Genomic DNA, 24522 nt, shown 5'->3' with positions numbered 1-24522 from the left:
TGGTTAGGAAGAATTGCAGCTATCAAAATGAATATTTTACCTAAACGAAATTTCCTTTTTCAAATGATTCCAATTTACATTGAACAGAAGATTCTCAATAGATGGCAGAAAGCTATAAATGACTTTATATGGAAAGGGAAGAAACGAAGGGTAAGATTTAAAGTATTACAAGGTGATAAAAATAAGGGAGGACTGGCTGTACCAAATATCAAATTGTATCATCAAGCAGCAGTGCTGGTTTGGATAACAGATTGGATCATGAATCCAAGCAACAGACATATTAAATTGGAAACAGCGGATGCTAAGGAAGGTATCCATAATTATTTATGGATTAAGAAATCATGGAAACCTATTCTCAAACAAGATGGGACTCACATTGTAAGAGATGATCTACTTAAAATATGGTTTCAATGCAGAAATAGACTGAGCCCACCAATTTCCCCATTGATGTCGCCAATTAACGCCTACTATGATGCAGCAGTTAGGAACAAAATTTATCAACCTAGCTACGAATCACTGATAGATAAAGAAGGAAACATAAAAACCTGGCAAGAAATCCAGGCCTATGGCAAAAATATTCCTTGGCTGACTTATCACCAAATAGTATCAAGATTAAAGGATCAAATTCTAAAAGAAGGTGGCAGGCTGAGAGAAAAAACACAATATGAACTATTAATATCTGGAGACTTGTTGCACCTTTTAGAGAAGATTTAGAAAATATTACTGCAATACCATACAGAAACAGAACAAGTCAAAACTTGTATGATAAAATGGATGCAAAATTTTGGGGAATCTATTCCGATGGACTTATGGGAAAATTTATGGACTAAAGACATAAAATTTACAGGCTGCCAGGTACTGAGAGAAAACTGGTGTAAAATGTTTTTTAGATGGTACATCACTCCCAAAGATATTGCAAGGATTAGTAATGGTTACAGTGGACATTGCTGAAAGTATCAGAATATGGAGGCAACATTTTACCATATGTGGTAGACTTGTAAGGAATCACGAAAATACTGGATAAAAATACATGAAGAGATACAAAAGATCCTCAAACTCAGATTTGAATTAAATACGAAAAGTATGCTCTTAAATATTTTACCAACAAATCTGAGAAAAGAACAAGGAGATCTCTTTCGTTATATGGTGACAGCAGCAAGAGTATTATTTGCAGGAAAATGGAAAAACGATGCTTGTCCTGGTCTCCCAGAGTGGAGAGATAAGGTTCACGAATACGCTTCAATGGCCAAACTGACTACCTACCTACAAAATAGGCCGATAACCAACTTCTGGAAAAAATGGAAAGATTTCTTTGATTATTTAGATTAAACTAATTGATATAGTAGCTTAGAGGGAGAGAGGGAAGAGGAGAGAAGGAGAAATGTTAGGTACCTTGGTTCAGGGAAGCCAAATATGTAATAATTACTTGATTAGTTTAAAGAAACTTAAATGTTCTGCTTCTTTTATTCCCAAGACTTTTATATCTGTACTGTTTATATACTTATTGGTTGTATAAGATTGTATAATTTTCAATTTACTGTCTAATTTATATTTTGCATAACATTTATACTATGCACTTACTGTTTTTTACTTTCTTTTCTTTAAATAAATGTTTAATTTTTAAAAAATCAGAATAGTTAGGATAATTTGTCAAATTCCTTTTGTGTATGTCTATCTAAAGTCAGTGTGAAAATTAACTCCAATAACATACCTAGGGCTTACATTGAACAGGATATGAATCAGATTCAGTATAACCATTAAAAGCTTTTAAAATCATTACCTTCAAGCGCGCTATTTTGTTATTATTATTTTTTTATAAACAGGTCTATTAAGTTCTTCATATTTCTGGTGAAACGATCTAATTGTTTAAACCTTGGTACAAGCAGTTTTTGAAGAATGATGTTACAATTGTTGAGAAGCACTCTGATTCTTATATATAGCTGAATCCAGAATGAATAACAGAGAGGACAAAAAGACTGACAGTTCAAGATACTTGGTTTTTTTAATAACAGACTATTGCAAAATTGAGTTTTGAATCACAACCTAGAGTATATGGCAAAATCAGATGGCACTTCCTCTGTATGAAATTCTACTGATATACAAGGAATGAAATCAAAATTATTGATTCTGTGGCAGATGGATACACAGCTGTGAAAAAGGAACTCACCCTCCAAATTGCCCCATAAAGGACAACAGATGTCCCACAGTGACCAAGAAGCTAACATACAGATTTTAGTTCAAACAGGTCAGGAAAACTCTCACTTACCTGGCTTTTCACAAGCTATGCAAAACTAAGTTATTCAAGAGCGCTTTTTACTCAGATAGAAGGCTGTACTGTAAAGAAGTGGTCTTGATGCATAAGTAAAGGGATAGACAGGGACTAGACTTTACTACTATGTAGTGTCTGTTGCTGTAAGTATGATCCTACGGGATAGTTTATATGTTCTTTAATATGTCAGTATTAGAATTGTTTATGCTTTTAACATTTCTTCAGTTTCGTATTAAATTTTAAAGCTTTACAAATTTGCTTTTATATACCCTATTACATTGTTTATTGAAATGTCTTTGAAAAACTGACTGTACTGTTCACACTATGTAATCCACCTTGTGTCTCAGTGAGAAAGGGGCACTATAAACAGCATAAATAAGGCTTATTGAGAGGATAAAATAAAAGGAATGATAACATAAGCTACCCTGGATCCTCAAGGGCATGAATATGTAAAATTTTAGTCCCCTTTCAATGTGCAGAAATCTCAGTCATAATTATGCCACAAAATAGGGAATTAATAAATATGTCTGCTTGTTCCTTGCTGTAAAAACAGAAGACACAACCAAGTCTATTCAGCAAGTTCATAGTGGGCTGTATTTGAATCTCTACTAAGCTTATTTTCTTGTACGATTCTAAAATGTGGTATCTAGGGTTATGCTTAAAGGGGAAGTAAAAATGTTAGAAACTTTGGGGACATTTTTTTCCTATGCCTAATTTCTATAAATTGTAAAGCCTTCTTGCGGCTCAGAATATAGAAAAATTGCTCCATAATATTCTATGTTTGTATAAATTTATTATGAAGTATTCAAGGTTGTTCACTATTACACAAGCAGAAGCAAAATCAAAAAGAGTCCAGTAGAGGATAACAAACTTGATTATTCTAAACATATTTGAGTGACTGTTCACTCTTTACCACAGACCTTTTAGAAATCAATATGCACCATTAGTTTTTGCTTATTACAAGAGTTAACTGCATTGATTTCCATGGAAGAATAATAATAATAACTGTGCTTATATACCGCTCTTCTAGACAGATTAGTACCTCACCCAGAGCGGTGAACAAGTTAAGTGTTATTATTATTATGGGTTTGTATGGGTTGTAGAATTCAGAAACCTGAAAATCTCATCTTGAATCTTATGACTGCCAAATACAGGGCTGCAGGGCAACATCTTATAAAAGCAAACAACATCTTGCAGGCCATACAAAGTTATCTCTGAAGCCGGGGAGGGGGCAGGTTGATAGTGGCGGTAGGGTGTATTTATTCATTTAAACATTTTTACTTCACCTTTCCTTGTCGTGAACCAGGCAACTTAAAATAATAGTTGACAGGAGACACTATTATCAGCAGACTGATGCAGACCGGTTTGCAGAATTCAACTGGTTTTGATTCAGATGAATTAACTTGTCATTCAAAGTTTGTTTAATTTTAAAGCACAGAATATACTCATCCTTGTTTAAGATAAGGACTTGACAGTTAGCTTTTCAAAGGTATTGGAAATGTATGTATCAAATAAATGCTGCAGTCCAATTCATTACAACTTTATTTAAAGGAGAGAAATTACAGTACAATGATTTCATGCAACAGGTATATTGAGGTTTTTAAATAGTCATAACCAGAAGGAATGTGATTAGTCCTGCTACACTAATTACAAAGCTTAGATGCTACAGAAAATACATTTTCGATGTAAATAACTATTTCTAATCAAATGCATGCTTGCTTTAGAAGAGTACAGAAATGTCACTTTGAAATCATAAAGGCTCCACTACCTTTAAATTAACTAAGCAGAACACAATCAACTTCACATAGTTTTATAAAGGATTTCTGTGGAGTAACACAAGCTGTTCACTCAAAACACACACAAAAAATGGACTGGTAAACATTTGTATAATTAACTTCTAATTACCCATCATTTTTACCTGGAGTGCACAATTTATTTAAAAGAGGGAAGGTTTGGCACTTTTATACTGATGTCACCAATATTAATATTTCTTGGGATCTCTGGAAGATTCATATTCTTTACAGCTGACACAGCCCGGGCTGGGGCTCCTGCTAAACCGGCCTGTATACAGAGAAAAAAATACATACTTCTAAGATACTATCCATTACAATCATATCACATTAGGCTGATACCCATTCCAAAAAAGTCATTTACACCAACACTAGGGATTAGAAAAAACAGATGGTATTTGAGTTGAAATGGAATGGATTATTCTGAAGTATTTAAACAGACAGAGGAAAAAAGTTTACACACATTCTAAGATACGGTTAAGGCATGCAATGGCAACAATGGAAAATATCCAGAAAAATTAAGTAACATGTAGTCTGTAAAGCAACCAGATTGAGGTTAAAGTTAAGGCTCATGCTGACTTTGATTTTTACTCTTTCCAGGTAGTGCAGCATAATGATACCTAACCTGAGCCAGTCATCTGACACCTCGTAAACATTCCAACAATCACGCAGTTTTGATCTGTAACAACCCAAATATAGGATGTTTATACTTTATAAACATTTTATAAAATGTCTTATGAAATATAAACATTTTTATAAAATGTTAACTCCCTGGGCCTTAACCTTTAGTGTATGATTAAGTCATACTTCACACAAAAATACAAAGTCTCTTAAACACTGACTGTAAATCTGAGTAACCTGTTACATTAGATGTTGAGAAGTAGGGAATAATGTATGGCCTCTAGTTCTTTACCTCATGCCACCACACCACAAAGTCTCGTCACACTAGAAAGCCCCAAGCTTATAAACTAAACAGCTGTATGGAATGGACTGCATCGGAGCATGCAAAAGGACAAGCTGAATACACTAAACGTTAATTTTGGCAGTTCAGATGTGGAATAAAACATTAGTTCACTTCCTCTCAAACCTCTTTCGATGCTTTTGATTTATAGAGAGAAAGGTTCCTGAGTCAAAACTTCATAGGACAACTGTTCATCTCTCTTACTTTTATACAAAATATCTTATTTTTAAAATTATTCTTCTCACAGAATACAATTAATTCCAACTTCTTTTAAAAAGCTTTTAAGGACCAAAAAAGCTTTTAAGGACCAGGGGCAACCTTGGATGCAAAGCACCTGGTTATGGCACACAGGTACGGTTGCGATTCTCCAGGTGGGAGATCCCTTGTTCCCACCCTCTGCCTCCCACTACTCACCTGGCCAGCAAGGGGGGGGTGAGTTGCAGAACACTCCTGCTAGTGACGTCATTGCACTGCTCTGAGAGCACTTTTACGCTTTGCAGCGGGCTGATTTGGGCCCCAAATGGAGTCACTTCCCAGAAGTGATATCATCATGCATGCCTGGGAGTGTGCAGACGAGCAAAGCACATGCACAAAGAAGAACGGAAAGGTGAGTGTCAGGTGTCCACTCCTCACCACCATGAGGATAAGGGGACCTGGCAACCCTATACACAGGCTTGGATAAGTTCAGCATTCATTAAAATGAACTGCAAGCCCTCACGATCATGTCCTCCTAGAATTCCTTTTGCTGTGAGCTACCAAGACAGTTTGTAGATACATACACATGATGGATTTTAGTAGGACAAACTTTAATAAACTCAGATATGATGAGAGTTATTCAATGGACAGGAAATCTGGAATGGAAAAGAGCTAGTGAAGGGTAGGGTCTCCTAAAAAGAGAGATCTTGCAGGCTCAAGTCATCACCATTCCAGCAAGATGGAAACATGGCAAAGAAGCCAATGTGGATGAACAGAGAGCTCAGTGATGAGCTAAGGAAGAAAAAGGAGATGTACAAGCAATGGAAGGAAGGAAATGCATATAAAGCAGAGTATCTAGGGGTAGTTAGGCATTGTAGGGTAGCCATCAGAGAGGACAAAGCTCAGAATGAGCTGAGACTGGCCAGGGGTGCTTGCCACAACAAAAAGTTGTTCTTCAAAAATGTGAGGAACAAATGGGGGTGGGGAGTAAAGGGAGCAATACCCCCATTGCTGGATGAAAATGGAAACTCTGACAGAAGACAAAGAAGGCAGAAAGGCCCAATGCCTATTTTGCCTTTGTTTTCTACCTGAAGGAGAGAACAGGCCCACCTAGAGATGGTAGTAAGCATAGAATGGCATCAGGACTGCTGGTTGACGTGGGCAGAGAAGATGTTGAGAAGCACTTAACTGCACTGAGCCAGATGGAGTGCACCCGAGAGTGCTTAAAGGACTTTCAAAAGAGCTTGCAGACCCTTTGTCAATTATCTTCTAGGCCTCTTGGAGGACAGGTGATGCACTGGAAGACTGGAGGAGGGTAAATACCACCACAAACTTCAAGAAAGGGAAAATGGTCGATCCAGGGAGATATTAAAGGTGTCAATCTGCAAACATTTGACGAATAACATGATGAGATGGGGAAGTCTGCATGGATTTGTCCCTAACAGGTCCTGCCAGACCAACCTCATCTATTTCTATGACTGAGTGACAGTCTTATTGGATCGTGGAAATGCTGTCAATGTAGTTTATCTGGATTTCAGTAAAGTTTTTGTTAAGGTTTCTCAAAATGTTCTGATCGGTAAACTGGAAGACTGTGGACTGGACTCTAGGATGGTTATATGGATAGGGAACTGGCTGGATAACTGCATCCAAAGAGTACTTGTCAATGGCATCATGTCTGATTGAAAGGAGGTGAAAAGCGGAGCGCCACAGGATACAGTTCTAGACCCCGTTCTTTTCAATATTTTATCAATGATCTGGACAAGAATGTGAAGGGATTACTCATTAAATCTGCAGATAACACCACATTGGGAGGAGCAGCAAACATCCTTAGAATTCAACAAGCTAAGCATACTGGGAAAGTGGGTAGATTTGAATAAGATGCAATTTAACAAGGGTAAGTGCTGGGTTCTGCACCTGGGTAACAAAAATGCAAAGCATGCATACTGGATGAGGAATACACTTCTGGGTAGCAGTGTGAGTGAACAAGATCTTGGGATACGGATGGATGGAAAGCTAAACATGAGTAGCCAGTGTGACGCAGCAGCAAAAATGGTGAACACAATCTTGAAATGTATTAACAAAGGCATAACATCCAGATCACAGGATGTCATTGTCCAACTATATACCCGCATTGGTCAGACCCCACCTGGGGTAATGTGTGCAGTTCTAGAGGCCTCACTTCAAACAGGATGTGGACAAACTGGAACGGGTGCAGAGGAGAACAACCAGGATGATCAGGGGCCTAGAGACCGAGCCCTACAAGGAAAGATTGAAGGACTTGGAAAAGTTCAGTTTGGAGGAGACTGAGGGGAGACATGATTGCTCTCTAATAGAGATGGGCATGAACTGTAAAATGAACTAAAGTTCGTCACGAACCAGACATGTCATGCTTCGAGAAACAGCGGTTCGTGGAAGCCTGTTTTCCATGAACTTCCACGAACTGGTCTGCTGGTTTGTTTGGTTCATGTTAAACTCCAATACCCCTTTCTGTACTGCTACTAAGTGGCAGGGAAAGGGGCATTTGAACCCCCGGATCAGCTGCTTGTCGGGATCTCCCTGACAAGCAGCTTATCCAAGCGGGTGGGGGTGAAATGCCCCTTTCCATGTTGCAGCGAAGCAGCAGGAAAAGCAGCATTTCCACCCCCGGATCAGCTGCTTGTCAGTGATCTCCCCACTAAGCAGCTGATCCAAGCCTGCGGGGGTGAAATGCCCCTTTCTGTGCTGCTGCAAAGCGGCAGGGAAAGGGGCATTTCCACCCCTGGATCTGCTGCTTTTCAGGGATCTGCCCACCAAGCAGCTGATCCAAGCCGGCGGGAGTGAAATGCCCCTTTCTGTGCCGCTTTGCAGCAACACAAAAAGGGGCATTTAAACCCCATGAACCGGTTCGCAAACTGGAGCAAGTCATGAAATTTTATGATTCGTGAAATGGGACAAACCACGAACAGCATGGTTCATTTTTCCCCGGTTCGTGTCCACCTCAACTCTAAGTATTTAAAAGGCTGTCTTTTGGCAGAGGAAAGGGAGCTATTTCTGTTAATAACAGAGGGAAGCATTCACAACAATGGATTTAAAGTACAGAAGGCAAAGGATATTAGGAAAAACTTCTTCATGTTAAGAAGAGTAATTCAACAGTGCAAATGGCTGCCTAGAGATATGGCGGATTCCCCCTCATCGGCAGACTTCAAGGAGCGGCTGCACAAATACTTGTCAAGGATCCTTTAGACTGTTCCTGCATTGGACAAGGGGTTGGACAAGATGGACTGTAAGTCTCCTCCAACTCTATGATTCTATGTTTAGAGAAAGACATTTACCTATTTTCAAATGACAAAACAGAATACTTTGAATAATTTCCAAAGATAAATAATGTAAAATAAGTTCAGACTGTTTACTAGTTGTAGCTTATCTTAAGTTACAAGTTTCTAAAAAACAAATCAGCTACAGCTCTTTAAGCACATTTGAGTGCTAAACAAATTAAACATTCTGGTTAAGGGATGCAATTTTTATGGAAATGTAGCCATTATAACCACTGTGAAACAACATAGCTTGTTTCCATGAATATAACTTCATAGTATTAGATTCTTTGCTAAAATGCTTTAAAAAGCCAGTTTTTCTCCTACAAGATAAAGTCTTGACAGACTTACAAATTCTACCCTTGTCAAGTCTGTTGGAGCTCACGCTCTATTGTTCATTGGATCTTACTTCTGAATAAAACTGCTTTACCCATTTCATTTTCTGCTAATAAATTGCTCCAAGTGTAACTTTAATATGCATATTCCTATGTTGCAGGGGTTCCCAACAAGGCACCCATGGATGCCATGTTGCCCATTGATGCCTTTCCTTGCAGATTAGAAAATAAGTAGGGCCACTTTTGCCCATCAGGGTTTCTGATTGGCCATTGGACATCTAATTGGCTGTGCAGACCTTTTAAAAATTGCTTCTGCAGCAGCTGCCCCTACAGTGCGAAAATCTTCTCTGTATGACTGAAGGTGTATGCAAGAAAATATTTAAGCTATCTGCTCATTTTTAAAAGGCATCTTGTTAAACAGTTTCTGCCAGAAATCTGGAAGAGTCATTATCAGAGTTATGCATAACAATACTCCCTGATATTCTGTGGCTGATTCCACTTCTTGGGGCAGCCACTTTGGGTTGTGCCCACTACCCTGTGTCAGAATGCCAGAGGTGGCTGCAGGGTCAAATAGGCTGGGAACCCCTGCTCTACTACGTATTCATTTTTGAAAAAAACATTTAGTCATTACAAATATCAGCATGCAAAAATGCATGAAAGTAGTTCTGTGCTGAATAGGTTTAAACGAGGATGGCAAACTGGGAGAGAACACTTATCATTTATCCTAACTGGCACTCTTAACAAAATCCAGTCAAAGGCTTTAACACCTAGCATTTTACTCCTGACAGTAGATTTTTGATGAAGTTCATTTTGCAGGACAGATTGGAAAGGTTCTGGGTTCCACAATGTTTAGAAAACTAGAATCTCTTTATATGTGGTTTTATTAGGAAGTATCAGCAAGCCAGAACAACTGTTCTAATTATATTTTACAACCGATTATAAAAGTTCTCACAGAATTTGAAATAGGTAATTCCAGAAGAAATATTTATGTTATCGTAGGGTAGCTGAAAACACAGTTAAAGTGAGCAATTAGAAAAGTAGGGAACAACATACCATACAGATATAGATTCGTATTGACCAAGGTGTCTATAATTACCCTGCTGTAAATTCATTAACAGCAGACGGCAGCTTAACATAACTTTCACTTCCCACCCTACAACTTTTCAAACTTCTTGTCTATATCCATTATATGGAATTAGAGTAAAGGCATGCAAGATTAGCCAGCAGCTGCTGAGATTAAGTATATTGTCTATCTATTGGACCAAAATGTTGAAGAAAAGTTATGTTAGTGACCTACCATCATGTAATAGCTGGTACATACCCTTGAAACTGACCAGAATCTGGGATAAGGGTATAATCATATGACAACATGTATAACTTTAAATGAACTTTTCTAACTCCAAAACAGGAAAAACCCTATCTACAACAGCTTGTCTTCAGTGATTTGGTTATGACTCCTAAATAATCTATTGCCAGATATTTATTCCCCTTTTGTCTCACTTGCTTGTGTTCTCTGGAGCCATCTGTTTTTGCCAATGCTTTTTTCCATTGCATGTGTTCTCTTCCTACAGGATATTACAGTCAATATTAGGCAATTCCTGTAATGTACATTTACTCAAGTGTACCCAACATAGCTGGATGGTGCAGGAAGGTACAAACCTACCATACTACAGAAAAAGGGCTTAAGACTAAAGGGATAGAGTCACTTCTAGCAGAATTATTCCAGCTGCTAAGGAACTGGGACCAATGACTTCATCAAGTGAAACACTCAACTAGGACAAAAAAGGGCAGATTTGATGAAAGAGGAGCAGGTGCCTGTCTTGTAGCTATGTTGATAAACATGGCTTTATCAGGCACTTTGATGACCACTAGCTGGAGAGGACAGTCTGAAAACATACATGAAAGTTGAAATGATAGAGCAATACTTTTGTTTATTGATCAGAAGTAGTTGATACCATGCTATACCTATTCTTCTAAGTATGCCAATATCAAATTTAAAAGGACTTTCCGTGATGTGTGTTTTCCTTTGCTCCATCTTATATACTGGTTAGCTTAACTATAGCAAGATGATGTGATTACTTGGAGTAGGGTGTCTGGTCTTACCAACTTTTGTTTTTTTGCTACACTCAAGAATAGTTTATTAAGTCAGGCTCATGACACTAAGACACAGACTTGATTTTTAATACAAAAGTTGTATCAACTATGGTTTTTACCTAGAAAAAAGTTAAGAAATTTAAGATACTTAGAACGCCATTTGTACTAGGATTGGTCACCACTACAAAAATCAATTAGACTTGTTTTATATTACCTCAACCCATGATAAGAGCTTAATAAACTGACATTTTGGATTGGCCCTATCAATAAGCAGACAGTTGCCAGAACAGCAGACAATATATAATCGCAGACCTATGTATCATAAGAGAAGAGTACCAAGACCTTGTTTTTAAATGGTATTCCCGTTTGCCACCTGCCACTTCAAATCAGGATGTCTGATTTATTAAACATCCGCCCTTTAAGCATGGAATAAAAGTCACACAGTACTTCTAAGACACAGTGAACAGTTCTGGAAAGAAAATACAATGGTGTGGATATATTATTAAAAAGCTATTCATTTATATTGAGACATTCTTGAACAGCACCCTAAAGCAGGATTCTTTCTTGCATATATAAACCAGAATTACTCTTGCTATCGTAACAGAACAGAAATTTAACATATATTATGTTTCTCAAATCAAACTGTCTGCTTTTATCATTGTTGATTGTGTTTTATAACAACTTTCTCCCCAGAACATGTATAATTCAAAGCAGCAGGGTTGTGAATGGCATGTTACTGGGATTCTCTATTTCACAATTAGAGCAGAGAGTCTTTTTGGAGCATTCAGAATAAATCACATTCCAATCATGAATATTTATTCAGTGAATAAAAATGTTTATGCATGTCCATGGGGTTTTAGAAGTACAATATGAACTTACATACAGCTGGAATTACAACCAGACAATGTACTTCCCCAGCTGCTTTGTAATCTCAATTTAAATGAGCACATAGCAGTTTGACATTTCAAACCAGTCATCAAAAATATTACTTATCTCTTCAGTGAGGCATACTTGCAGTCACCAACTGGATTGCTCAATCACTAAAAAAAAAGGCTGAGGTGATCCAAGTTAATGCACTCAGCCAGTTAATTTCAGGGAAAGTTATTTTCCAGTCAGCAACAAAAATGTAAAACATCAATAGCAGCTGATTTTTAGGTATGATTTCAGGACACTGTTTAGTAATATGGAAGTTGTACATAGTTTCCTTCTACAGTGCATTAAAGAGCTGTAATTTAACAGAAAACATACAACAATTATTCCCCAAAATGACTGAATTCTATTACCTCTCTTCCAAGGGAATAGATAGAAGAGCTTGTGCATTAAAACAAAGTTCTAGTACATGCAGATTTCTGGGAAATTAATTTTGTCTGCTAGAGGAGTTGTCCACACACTTCTACAGCATGTTTGACATTTAGCTGTCACTGCTGCTGGTGTTTTGTACCAACCCTTTCCCCCAGAACAAGTATGATTCAAAGCAGCAGGGTTATGAATAAAATGGAAAGATGCAGTACAGAATATAAAAGAATGGTTGTGTTCTCTTCTCATGAGGTTAAATAAATGAACAGAATTAGAGAAAAAACAAAATGAAGTCTGCAAGTATATCAAAATGCCAAACAGATAGAAGACTTAGACATACTCTTGGAAATTTCAAGCACTTGGATCAACAGCGATAGGAATGGATGGGCATGATTTTTTAAAAAAATTTGGTTTATCTACTTTAAGTAGCCAGACCCAAAAATAAGAACAGAACATGTACAAGCAGAAAGTAAAAAAGAGCAATATTACATAAAAAGAAAAAAGTCCCTTTTTCTTACATTGCAAGACATTTTTTGTATTTGGTGAAAGTAAGTAAAGAAATTAAGATGGCTGGATTGCTCATTTTCTAAGTTATACTTTACAGCAAGGATCTAAAACTGTGCTTTGTCAAATATATCTACTTTAAGACATTTGCGAATTTCATTAAATGCAGTTTAAAAATTACTTAGGACCTAGTTCTATAAAGAAATTTCATCTATTAAAATGTAATACAATTTAAACCAAGTACCTTAAATTTCCCTTCAAAGACTCTTAATGTAACAAGATTTTACTTGTTACCAGCCGTCAAGGTTTTGTCTGACATTTGGTGTATAAACTAATACAACTATTCTTATTTTGAAGGCTGTTTTATCCATGGCTGTCTTAGATCACTGACGGTTACTGTGAAGCCTTCCCATACTGAACTTTTGGTGGAATGCTACAAAAATATCCCTGTTTGAAGCTCATGCATGCCAATTTTCTTTCTAGTTAGGTTATTCCAATTCACCAAGCCACAGAAAGTTTATCTAATTTATATATTATTACATTTTAAAACTTTGATTACAGCATTTCCTGTGTAATTTCCTCCGAAAATTTAATTCTGTTCCTGTAGGAAATTTAATCAATTTACCAGGTATTACATTTGCAATAGGCACTACTATGCTTGAAAATTCGCAGTTAACTTCTTAACCCTCATTAGGGAAGGACTCCCTGTCAACACTGCTCCATATGTTAAAGATTAACAAATTCCAACCATATGGCATCCAGCTAAAGATTTTGTCTTCAGACTTATTTTTGCTTGTGGAACAATAAACTTAATCTATGAAGCTTAAAACATGCACAATATATATTAGTTGGGATTGCAAGTGTTGATGGAACTCTGCAGGTATTAATTAAAAGTAGGGATCATGGGCTACCCTCCATACTCTCCTCTGAAGCATGAATTCATTCCTTCAGCTTCTTCCATGATAAAATGTTATGCCAGCAGCAGAATAATCCACAGTTAATGTTAGCCAAGGTTACTCCTTAACAAGGATCTGAAACCAGCTTCAGATTCTTAAGCGGGAACTCTGGCCAGCCTAAACTGCAGTTACCAACATCGCAAGCATAAGACATAACTGGGATAAATGCAGGTGGTGGGAATTCATACCTCAGCAGGGAAATGAGTAGGCACAACACGATCTTGCCATCAGCTTCAGATTTGCTTAACCATAAAACAACTAGAAGCAGATGGTCCAGATTTGTTCATACTACAGGTATCAAACTCACAGAATTAGATTTTAGAAATATAGACATTCCAAAGTTGAACACTAATGAAAGGGAAAAGTAAAAATAAAAATATATGAAGTCAATGACAATCTAGTAAATACACTACAGGCAATAAAAAAATGAGGGAAACTAGCACAAAATTAGGCTACAAAGACTAATATGGGTTTATCAACACATAATTTTTGAGTCTGGCCTAATTTATTTATTTATTGTCTTTGACATCATTTTGCTTTCCCTTTATTAATAGAAGCACATTTGTTTCTGAAAATTGGTAATACCTGTTTCTACCTGTCCTGTCTGGGAGACTGAAAGATAAAGGTCTGTAAAGAGAAGAATGGAAAGAACTAGAAAAGATCAGATGGTTTGGAAAAATGAGGACTAACTTAAATGACCAAATTCAAGCCCCACTGAGCACTAAACGTACAATACGCGGATTCCAGTTTATTTGGATGACACCTTCCATGTCACTGATAAGTGCCTGACAAACCCTCAGCCCAAATTCTTCCCCTTATCGAAGGCCTGCAGGTACATTCATTTGATTTCAGAGAAACTGGCAAACTTTTTCAAAATACCATTTTAGCTGCTCCTGAGCAACAGGAAACAGAAATGCACAACTAGCATTGCTCCTGACTTATAAGAGGAGAAGGAGAAAAAGCTATTGTTCATATTCAAATTCTGTAAGTTCAGTAAACAAACACTATCTACAATATAAAAAACCCTTGTTTTATTTTAAAGACAACAATCTACAACACCTTTACTCTAGAGCAAGCCCATTTACTTTGAACAAAGCCACTCAGGAAAAAAGGAGCAAATAACCATCCAATGCTTTCTTAAAGTATGCGAGAACATAATTCAGCTGAAATAAGCTAATTCTACTTAATACATTGCAAGTCTGGCTTGGATACACCAGATAATTTTTGCACATGCAAGGCAGGGGCGATTACTGGTGATTTGCAAATCTCCAATTCCTGCTCATGCTGTTCCTGAGGGTCCACTGTACCCCAGAAGCAGCATGGAGGGACATCTTGAATTGTAGAGGAAGGGGGAAGGCCAGGAAGTCATCCTCTATGGACAGAAATCCTTTCCATCCACAGAAACCTTCCCACTCAGTCCAATCCCATGTTTTGGAAAGCTGTAATGATAAACTAATAATTTAAGAGAAGTGACAAATTGATGAAGTAATGCCTTTGAACCAAGGACTGCATAATGTGTTGTGTGTATATCTCATTCCACTGGAGTCTCCCTTACCCTCAATTGGTCAATACTTTAGAATGGTGTACAATATGGCATGTTGTAGTGCACACAGTAGAAGAAAACACAGACCCTCCCAATTGCCCATGAGCACAGGAAGAAGTGCTGTCTGCCACTACAAGGGGCACTTTGGAGCCAAGCCAAATATTCAGAGTAACTGAAGTAGGGGTTTACCTACAAACATGTTTTTTTTAGAAAAAGGCAAACAGAGGCTAAGGACCAATTCAACAGTCACTTTGCCTTCTTTAATTAATTGTTATTTTTTTCTATAAGATAATACTACTAAATACAGCTAATACCCCTAACATTTATTTCCTTGTTTAATATTAACCTGTCAAGTTTTTTGTTATTCACTTAGAAACTAGTTAAACTTGAGTAGATCAAGTAATCAAAATAAAATGTTAATTTGACCCAATTCATTGAAGTGGCCTGTACCTAATGAATTATTTGCAAACATAACAGGTTAATTTAAACTGTAGAGTTTTTAAAAAGGCAAAGCTTTTAAAATCACATTCTCTTAACCTCTCTCTTTTTTTAAACACAATTAAGTCCATTTGCAAGCTTAATTCATAAAATCTCTTTTGGGTATCTTCATTAATGTTCTTCCACTACTAGTATACTGCTATGCTCTGAATAACTTCCTCCCCATTTTCTGGGCTTCTCGGCCAATGCTGTACTGCTCTTTCATTTGAATGTATCATGTTATACTACCAGAGGGAAGGAGAACATTGAATCAAATTGAAAATTAGAAGCAATATAAAAAAGTCAAGACAAACTGCATAGAAAGTTAGCACTGAATTTTGTGGGTAGAAAATCAGTTTCTTTTGTGCATAGTAAACAGACAATTTGTGACATATTTGTATATACACCAAGAATCACTTGCATTCAGATTTGACTTGAAGACAGCATTAAACTAGGCTGTGTGCAAACCCTACCTGTTGTGCTTGGGCCTTAATCCTTCCCCTTCTGTCTCATGCAGAGCATCCTGGTTAGAAACTTAGCACTGGTTATGCATGACATACAAGAGTGGGTGTGTGAATTGGCTGGAATTAATCTTCCTCCACAGATCAGATTCTAAACCTGGAATACACCCTGATTTAGAAATGTAGCACGTGTGTGTAACCTGAGTTAGTTTCTCAACCAGGATTCTCTGTGCAAAAATGAAGAGGAAGGAGGAAGAGCAGAGCATGCAAGCAGAACAAGCTAAACCCAAGCACTTCCCAGCTACAGTGACCTCTGACTGGAGCCTTGCTCCCTTAGATTTTTTGAATTTGCAGGACTTTTTATATCCCTTATTTATTCTAATTTGTGAGAAAGGAAGGGAAACTACAGATTTCCAAGTGCTCAGTGTTTTAAAAGACATATAACCTAACTGCAGATATTCTGACCTATATGGTCAAGAAGGCAAAAAATCACACAGAACCAGGGCACAATCCAAACAGATTCTAAATTCACCAAATAAATTCAGAACCTAGGATGAGCTATGTTACTCCATTTCTTGTCAATTTTTGGCTGCTACAGATTATCACACAAATTCTGTTGACAGCACACGCACTTCAATGTGATGCTATAAAAAGTTATTAGTATGAGCTCCTCAGAAAAGAAGACAGGCTATAAGAGTCAGAAGCCTTGACTGAAGGAAGCTCAGAAATGTTTTTGTTCACAGATGCCGATGGCAGATGCAGCTTTGATAGAAGGAAAAGGGAATATTTAGCTATTTATGCAATCAACAAAGGCTTTAACATGCCACATACTGAATGCTCATTTGTAACAATACAAGTAGCTGAATACAGGGCAATACCAAAAGATACATGATAGTTTCACATCATGCAAGTAGTATGATCATGCTCAAATCGACTTTAGTGCTTTTAGTTCTTACCTCCGATTTTTCCAATTTATTTTGAGCATCAATCTGTGTGACAATTTCATTCATGTTGGTCTCTAAAACCATCCCACCCATCACCATTTCAGCCAGGATATTATGGACCTGAAAAGATCAAAGACAAAGGCATATATATCACAAGTATATTGGTATTTGCTATTAAGTTTCAACAAGTTATATATTTCCAAGCTACCTAAAATTGACTTTTTCAACGTAATTAGTAAAAGCAGGTATTTACATTTCTTAGGTTTAATACTGAACACTCATAAAAATTCAAACCTGAAATATAATGCAGCTGATATGACAGACTTGTAGGCACCTGAACCTTGCAAATACATGAGTTTTTAAAAAAAATCAGTCATAGTACACAAACTGAAAATGTTTCATAAATATTACAGTAAGGCAATGGATTTCAAACTGCATAATACAGTATTTGAAATTATGCAATTTAAAGAGCCTGGATAAGGCATTAGGATGAGTTTATAAACTGCGTATGTAATATAATGCAATATACCCTATATCTGAGCTATTATATCAGTTTTGACACTTGTACAATGTATACAAATGCCATGGCGTTTCAAGTGCAATATATAAGCATTGATGAGCTATGATTTCTGAATATTCAGTAGGATTTTAATATTCAGAAGTTTCACAAATCAGAGTAAGAGCACTTTAAATATCTCATACATTTGCAAGAAATGGGTCAATAGTAATTAAGAAAGGAATAAAGCCATGAGCGGTGGAGGATGTAGGGGGAAGTGGACAGGATCTAGGAGGCTCAAAGGCACTTATGTACACAGAAACCTCACCCGATCATTACTAGAAGCTATTCCTTAGATCCCCTTTAGTTTCAGAGCAGAAGAGAGCTCACATTCCAAAACATTATCTTAAACATTACAAGGGCAAAGGTCTTTCCTGCTTCTTCATCCTCCCCCTCCAAACCAGATGTGCAAGTGTATTAGTAATTGTTAATACGGAAGAAGACTTCCCTTAGGACAATCTGGGGAAATACTTATTGATTTTCAAAAGCAGACTGATTCAGTCCAAGATCACATTCTTGGAAGAATTTACTGTATTCTCCCAGGAACTATGAGAGGTGTCAAAAACCAGAGAGAGAATGAATGAGGGGGAGCGAACGAATGAGAAAGTATTGCCTATGTAAAGGAGCATGTTCATTTACAGTACTAAGAAAAGTTACGTTCTTTTCTAGTACCTTTAAACAACTGCATATCCATCACAAAATTGGAAGCTTAACAATGTGGAAGAAGTGTTGACAAAAGATTAAAGACATTTTTTGTTCTTCATACAACTCCTTATACTCATGTCGCATTCTCTGAATATTCAACATGTTAAACATGCTGTACAAAGTCTGAGGGGGTGAGTCACCACCTGGCTTGTCAGGTATTTATCCACATCATTTGCTTATGAATTTCTTCTTTTCTCGCCACTAGAAGTTCTTCTTTTCTCGCAAACTAGAACTGATTTCATGGCCTTGACTGACCAAACCTGAACATGGGAGGAGAAGGGAAGAACGCCTTCCACCAGTGCAAAAACCTGAACTTTCAGAGATGACAGCTGTCTGGGTTGTTGTTTTTTTCTTTAACTGAGTTAGGAGCTCCCCAGCCTCAGTACAGCAGAATTTGGGGTTTGCAATTTCTTACAAAAGACTTTGAAGTAGTGAGTTTCATTCTGTGCTGAAAAAAATGTATATATGAGGTAATCTGAGCAAGAGTAGAACTGTACACCACTTGAACAGATATAAGAACAAATGTTTCTTGTCAGCAGAATATTTGTTGATGTGATGTTATAGCAGATCAGTTCACCACTGTACCTTATCTACGTGGAAAATTAAATCCAGTTCACAGACATTCTCAAAACACTTGTCTAGTGTCTCTACGAATACCTGTGGTGGGGAAAAAGGCACTTGGTCAAAGTTTAAAAGCAACTCAATCATTTCATTATGGACAAAGTATAAATGGAGAAAAGAGAACAAAGAAGACCATACAAGAATTCTGGGACCTTAATGGATCTGCACAAGATGTGTGATTAATGCACTGGATTCTCTTTGCAGATCCCAGGTGTACTACTTAAAGCCAGACTTTCCTGATATAATGGTTTTGCATTCTGGTTCCTTAGTCAAAGTATACTTCAAACAAAATCCACACATTAAAAGTAGTTAAACAGCTGAAGTATTTTTATTTTCTATATACTAATGTATTTTTGAGACATTGTTTATATACAAAAACACACTGAAACATTTAATCCAACAAAAAGCAGCTATGGAAGTAAGTTTACCATTTTATCAAATGAAATTATCACACAATGCATGGACAACAGGGCACAAAAAGCTCCTTCATATTGCTGTTAGATAGGAGCAGTAACCTATTGCCACAAATGTGGCCTAAGGCATATACATTAATTCTTTCATAAAGGGAAAGACGAGCGTGCCTTATTCTTTAATTCTTAAGAAAAATTACAAAAAGCAGTTTTTAAAGTACAGAATAGCTTTTAAAACATATACATATTTTGGGAAACAAGAGGTAATTGAAACTAGAAATTTTCCCAACTTTAACTTCCCAAACATTAAGAAAATGTTGTCTATCTTAACTTGCAGAAATTTAACTTGTAGTCCGTGTCTCAAACAGGAAAAAAAATCTGTATCTACATATGATCCTTGCTCCCAGTAAGTGAACCTTATGAACCTTGTCCCCAGTAATCAAAAAATCCACACAGTGAGGCCAGATACAAATACAGAAGATGTTTCTAAAAACCAGGACAAGCCCACAAGGATTGCAAAAGGATCAGAGAAATAAACAAAAAAAGGAGGGGGTAAAAAACCCACAAAACCAGAGAAGTGATGATGTGATCTATGTTTTTGCTCAAACTTTAGGAAAAAATGCCAACCAGGATCTCCCAAGATTACCTTCACCGTTTTTAGGCTGTTTAGCAGCCCCATACAGAGACAGTACTCAGGTGGCAAGAAAGCATTAATGGCACAGGGTCGGGAGAATGTAGTGGGTGAGAAGAAGGGGAGAGAAAAAAGCAGCACAGGCTGAACAACAGGAAGAATCAGGAAAAGGGAGAAATGGGATATCCCTTCACTGGGATTCCTTGAATATTTATAAGGCCAAAAAGGTGTGAGAGAGGCTTGGAGCAGAAAGCATGCAGGATTTATTTTTTTCTTCTACAAAATTTATATCCCACCTTTCTGTCCTCACAATGGCCACCAAAGTGGCTAACAAATTGAATCATACTTAATAAAATCACATTTTAAAACAATTAAAGCCAACCAAACAAAACACAATTAAAGCAATTAAAAACAGTTTTAAAAAAACCACGACACAAAAACAACAATTAAAACATTTGGCAGGAAGGAGAGATTAAGTTTTCAGCTAGCAATAGGATTTGATTTTTCAGCAATACCCCCATCAGCTGGTTGGTGGTGGTGGAGCAGGGAACGAAGCATCCTACAGGCTTCCTGCTCCAAGCACCCCCTCACCAATAGTCATCTGGTCTCCAGGGATGGGAATTGAAGCAGAATGCACATCAGATAGATCTTGTGCTCCAAGCCGAGCTCTCCATCAAATCGCTTGGTGTTACTGTAGGGGTCCTGGACCAGTTCCTGACTGCTGTGGTTAAATGGCTTAGGGTGATAAGTTGAAACTGAACCCCAACAAGACAGAGGTAATATAGATTGGGAAGGCTACGGTCTTGAAGGATATCACTAAAATCAGCTGCTGTCCCAGAATACTAGAGTAGCAAATGCTACACCAATTTTTTAAAAAAGGTCCAGAGGGGAACCAGGAAATTATACGCAAGTTAGCCTACCTTCTGTCCCAGGCAAATTAACAGAAACTGTAATTAAAGACAGAATTATTACGCACCCAGAGGAATAAAGCCTGCTGAGGGAAAATCAGCACGGCTTCTGCAAAGGAAAGTCTTGCTTCACGAGACTAAATGCTCCAATAACAGGAATAAATTATACAAGCAATAGAAGCAACAAAGATTGGAAAAGCACCAGGACCGGACGGGATCACAGCTAAATTTTATAAAGTAATGAAGGAGGACCTTGTACCGATATTAAAAAATATAATGAATGATATACTTCAAGGAAAAGGTCTTCCAAACACATGGAATGAAGCGAACATTGCTCTGATCCCGAAAGAAACACAAGACTTGTCAGATGTGAAAAATTACAGACCAATTTCACTGATAAACAATGATTATAAAATAATGGCAAGAATACTAGCAGACAGGCTAAAGATATGGCTAATGGATTTTATAGGAGAGGATCAGGCTGGCTTCCTACCAAACAGACAATTAAAAGTCAACTTGAGAGTGGTTATAAATGCTATTGAATATTTTGATAAACGACCAGACAAAGAAGTTGGCTTTTTCTTTGCAGATGCAGAGAAGGCCTTTGACAATTTGAATTGGGACTTTATGTTCGCATCAATGGAAAAGATGGATTTAGGTAAAGAATTTATAGAAGCAGTGAGAACAATATATAAAGAACAAAGAGCGACAATCTGTGTCAATGACGAAGGAACTTTGTGATGCGAAGGAAAGAGGTGGAATGCAGTTACCTGATCTTTGACTTTACCACGAGGCGATATGTTTAGTTTGGTTAAAAGAATGGGTGTCTTTAACCAATCATAATTTGTTAACCTTGGAAGGCTACAATAAGCTTTTTGGATGGCATGCATATATGTGGTACGATAAGTATAAAATGGATGTAACGTTCCAGCACCACTATTTGAGAAGGAATCTATTGTTGACTTGGCTAAAGTACAAAAAATATATAGATCAGAAGAAACCACTGTGGATTATACCAGCTGAGGTGATCAACCCAAATTTAGAGTATAAGGGAAAAGAATGGCTTACCCTCAAGGACTTAACAGAAGTAGCAGACAAAGAGCTGAAGCTCAAACCAAATGAGGAGTTGCCTTTTAAGTATGGTTGGTTACAATACAGACAGATAAAAGATTTATTTGACTCAGACCAAAGGAAAAAAGGTTTTAGAATTAAAAACTCAGAATTTGAAGAACTCTTGTTAGGAGATAATACCAAAGCAATTTCAAAAATGTATAAACTGTTACTGAAGTGGTTTACAGAAGACGAAACAGTCAAGGTACAGATGGTAAAGTGGGCAATAAATTATAATAATGAAGTAACGATGGAAGCGTGGGAACAATTGTGGAAAAATGCGTTAAAAATATCAACATGAACCAGTATAAGAGAGAATGGCTATAAAATGTTATATAGATGGTATTTAACACCGAAAAAATTAGCCATAGCCAATAAACAGCTATCTAATAAGTGTTGGAAATGTAAGGAGCATGAAGGTTCTCTATTTCATATGTGGTGGACTTGCCGTAAGGCTAGGGACTTTTGGACTAAAATATGTGTTGAGATGTCTTTGATACTCCAGTATAATGTTGCTAAAAATCCAGAAATGTTGTTATTATCTTTGCATCTAGAAGATGTTAATAGAAATGATAAGACATTGTTATATTATATGATAATAGCAGCAAGAATTTTATATGCTCAATACTGGAAGAAAGAAGAAATACCTGAAATTGAAGAATGGACTAGGAAATTGTTGTACATGGCTGAAATGGACAAGTTAACAAGAAATTTGATAGATCAAGATCCAAAAAGGTTTTTGGAAGATTGGAAAAAGTTGAAAAAATACATGGAAAAGAGATGTAATGTTAAGGGACAATTATGGTCTTTTGAAGGGTTTTAAAGATATTAAGTAAGGTAAGATATAGTTAAGATCTTTACTAATAACAAGTTAAGAACAATTATAGTATAGTAATAATGTGCTAACGATAATGGGGGGTTGGAGTGCTGTTGGAAGTCAACATCGAAAAGGGGGAGGGGAGGGGGAAATATGCATATGGGAAATGAAATGAAATGTATGTGTCTTAATTTGAATATATTGACCCATCCAATAAAAAAAATTTTAAACAAAAAAAGGGAAAGTTGTTTTCTTTCTAATGATTATGTTAGCTATATGATGACTCTGGTTCAGAGGTGGAGCATATGGCAGCAATGTAACAGTGAAGGATCTTACCCAGATGCATTGTCTTAGGAATATCTATTGAAAAGTATCACCCCATATTCTGAATATCCGATACTAGTGTAGATGGTTGGTGTGTATGTGAGAACAAGGGAAGTTAAAATATAACTAGTAGTGAAAAGCAACAGAAAAGCTTGCTTCACCAAGCTTTTGAACTTCTTTGAGAAAATGAACAAGATAATGGCAACCCAGTAGAAATTATACACTTGGGACTTTCAAAAGGTTTTTGACAAGGTACCTCACCAAAGACTCCAGAGTAAGTTTACCAGTCAGATGATAAGAGGAAGGGTTCTCTTATGGGTTAAAAACTGCTTAAATGACAGGAAGCAAGAAGTAGGAATAAATGGACAGTTGTCACAATAGAGGGAAGCAGTGGGGTCAGGGATCAGCATAGCACAAGTAATTCTATGATTGACATATTACACAACACAAGAACTACTCAGCAGGATCACAGTTATAGCAATAGTAATGGAGTCTATGGTCCATCAATATGTACAGTAATAGTAGTAAAGCCTGCGTCCCTCCCTATCACTTTACCAATTGATCTCTATGAGACCACTTCCTTACAGTACAGCCCTCCTATCTGTATAAAAAGCCTGCTTGAATAATTTAGTTTTGCATCGTTTGCAAACAAGAGTGGGAGTTTTTCTAACCTCCTCAGAGTTTATAATGGAACTGGCTGTATTGCTGTAGAAGCAAGTTAATATTGTTAAAAAGACATTCTTTCACTTAGCACATAAGATGGCCCCCTACCGTGGCTAATCTGACTATGAGGATACCTGCTGCAGTTACCTCAAGGCTATACTGTTGTAATGCCCTCTACATGGGCCTGCCCTTATTAATCGCAATGCAGAAGTTACACTGGATTCAATTCAAGGTTCCAATTAACACCAACAAAACCTTTAATGACCTTGGTCCCACAGACCTTCCAACCTACCTCTGCTGTGATGAACCATCACGACAACTTCAATTACCTGAGCAAAGCCTTCTGAAAGTTCAGCCGGCAAACTTGTAAGATAGGCCTGTTCACATACATTCTCGGTGGTATCTCCCACTTGGAGGAATGGCCTGCCTGAGGTAGGCAAGAAGGCCGCTCGTATTTCACTCTTTGAAGGTCACTTCACAGAATGCATTTTTAAAACTATAGTATAACTGGACTCAGGAGGTCATTTCTATAAGGGACATTACAGTGTATTTTGATATTTATTGTACGCATCACCTCTGTTTTTACTACAATGTTCTCTACCTTTTTAATCTTTTTTTTTTTTGCCTTACTTCAGGCAAGGGTTTTTTTTGCCTTTTGTTTG

At 37.1% G+C, this 24522-nt stretch overlaps 1 protein-coding gene across 1 annotated transcript in view; it reads right to left on the bottom strand.

The window, feature by feature from the left end:
• Positions 1-3793: 3793 nt before the first annotated feature.
• Positions 3794-24522, bottom strand: part of AP3S1 (adaptor related protein complex 3 subunit sigma 1) — a 32191-nt gene continuing 11462 nt past the window's right edge. The window contains exons 4-6 of the mRNA XM_054987185.1: positions 18962-19033; positions 17128-17235; positions 3794-4330 (exon numbers count right to left, since the gene is read on the bottom strand). Of these exons, the coding sequence (XP_054843160.1) occupies positions 4202-4330; positions 17128-17235; positions 18962-19033 (309 nt within the window). The 3' untranslated portion in view covers positions 3794-4201. The remainder of the gene's footprint in view (positions 4331-17127; positions 17236-18961; positions 19034-24522) is intronic.

The sequence above is a fragment of the Eublepharis macularius genome, chromosome 8, assembly GCF_028583425.1.
Source record: "Eublepharis macularius isolate TG4126 chromosome 8, MPM_Emac_v1.0, whole genome shotgun sequence".
Classification (NCBI taxonomy): domain Eukaryota; kingdom Metazoa; phylum Chordata; class Lepidosauria; order Squamata; family Eublepharidae; genus Eublepharis; species Eublepharis macularius.
This window is presented reverse-complemented; position numbering and strand designations above follow the sequence as displayed.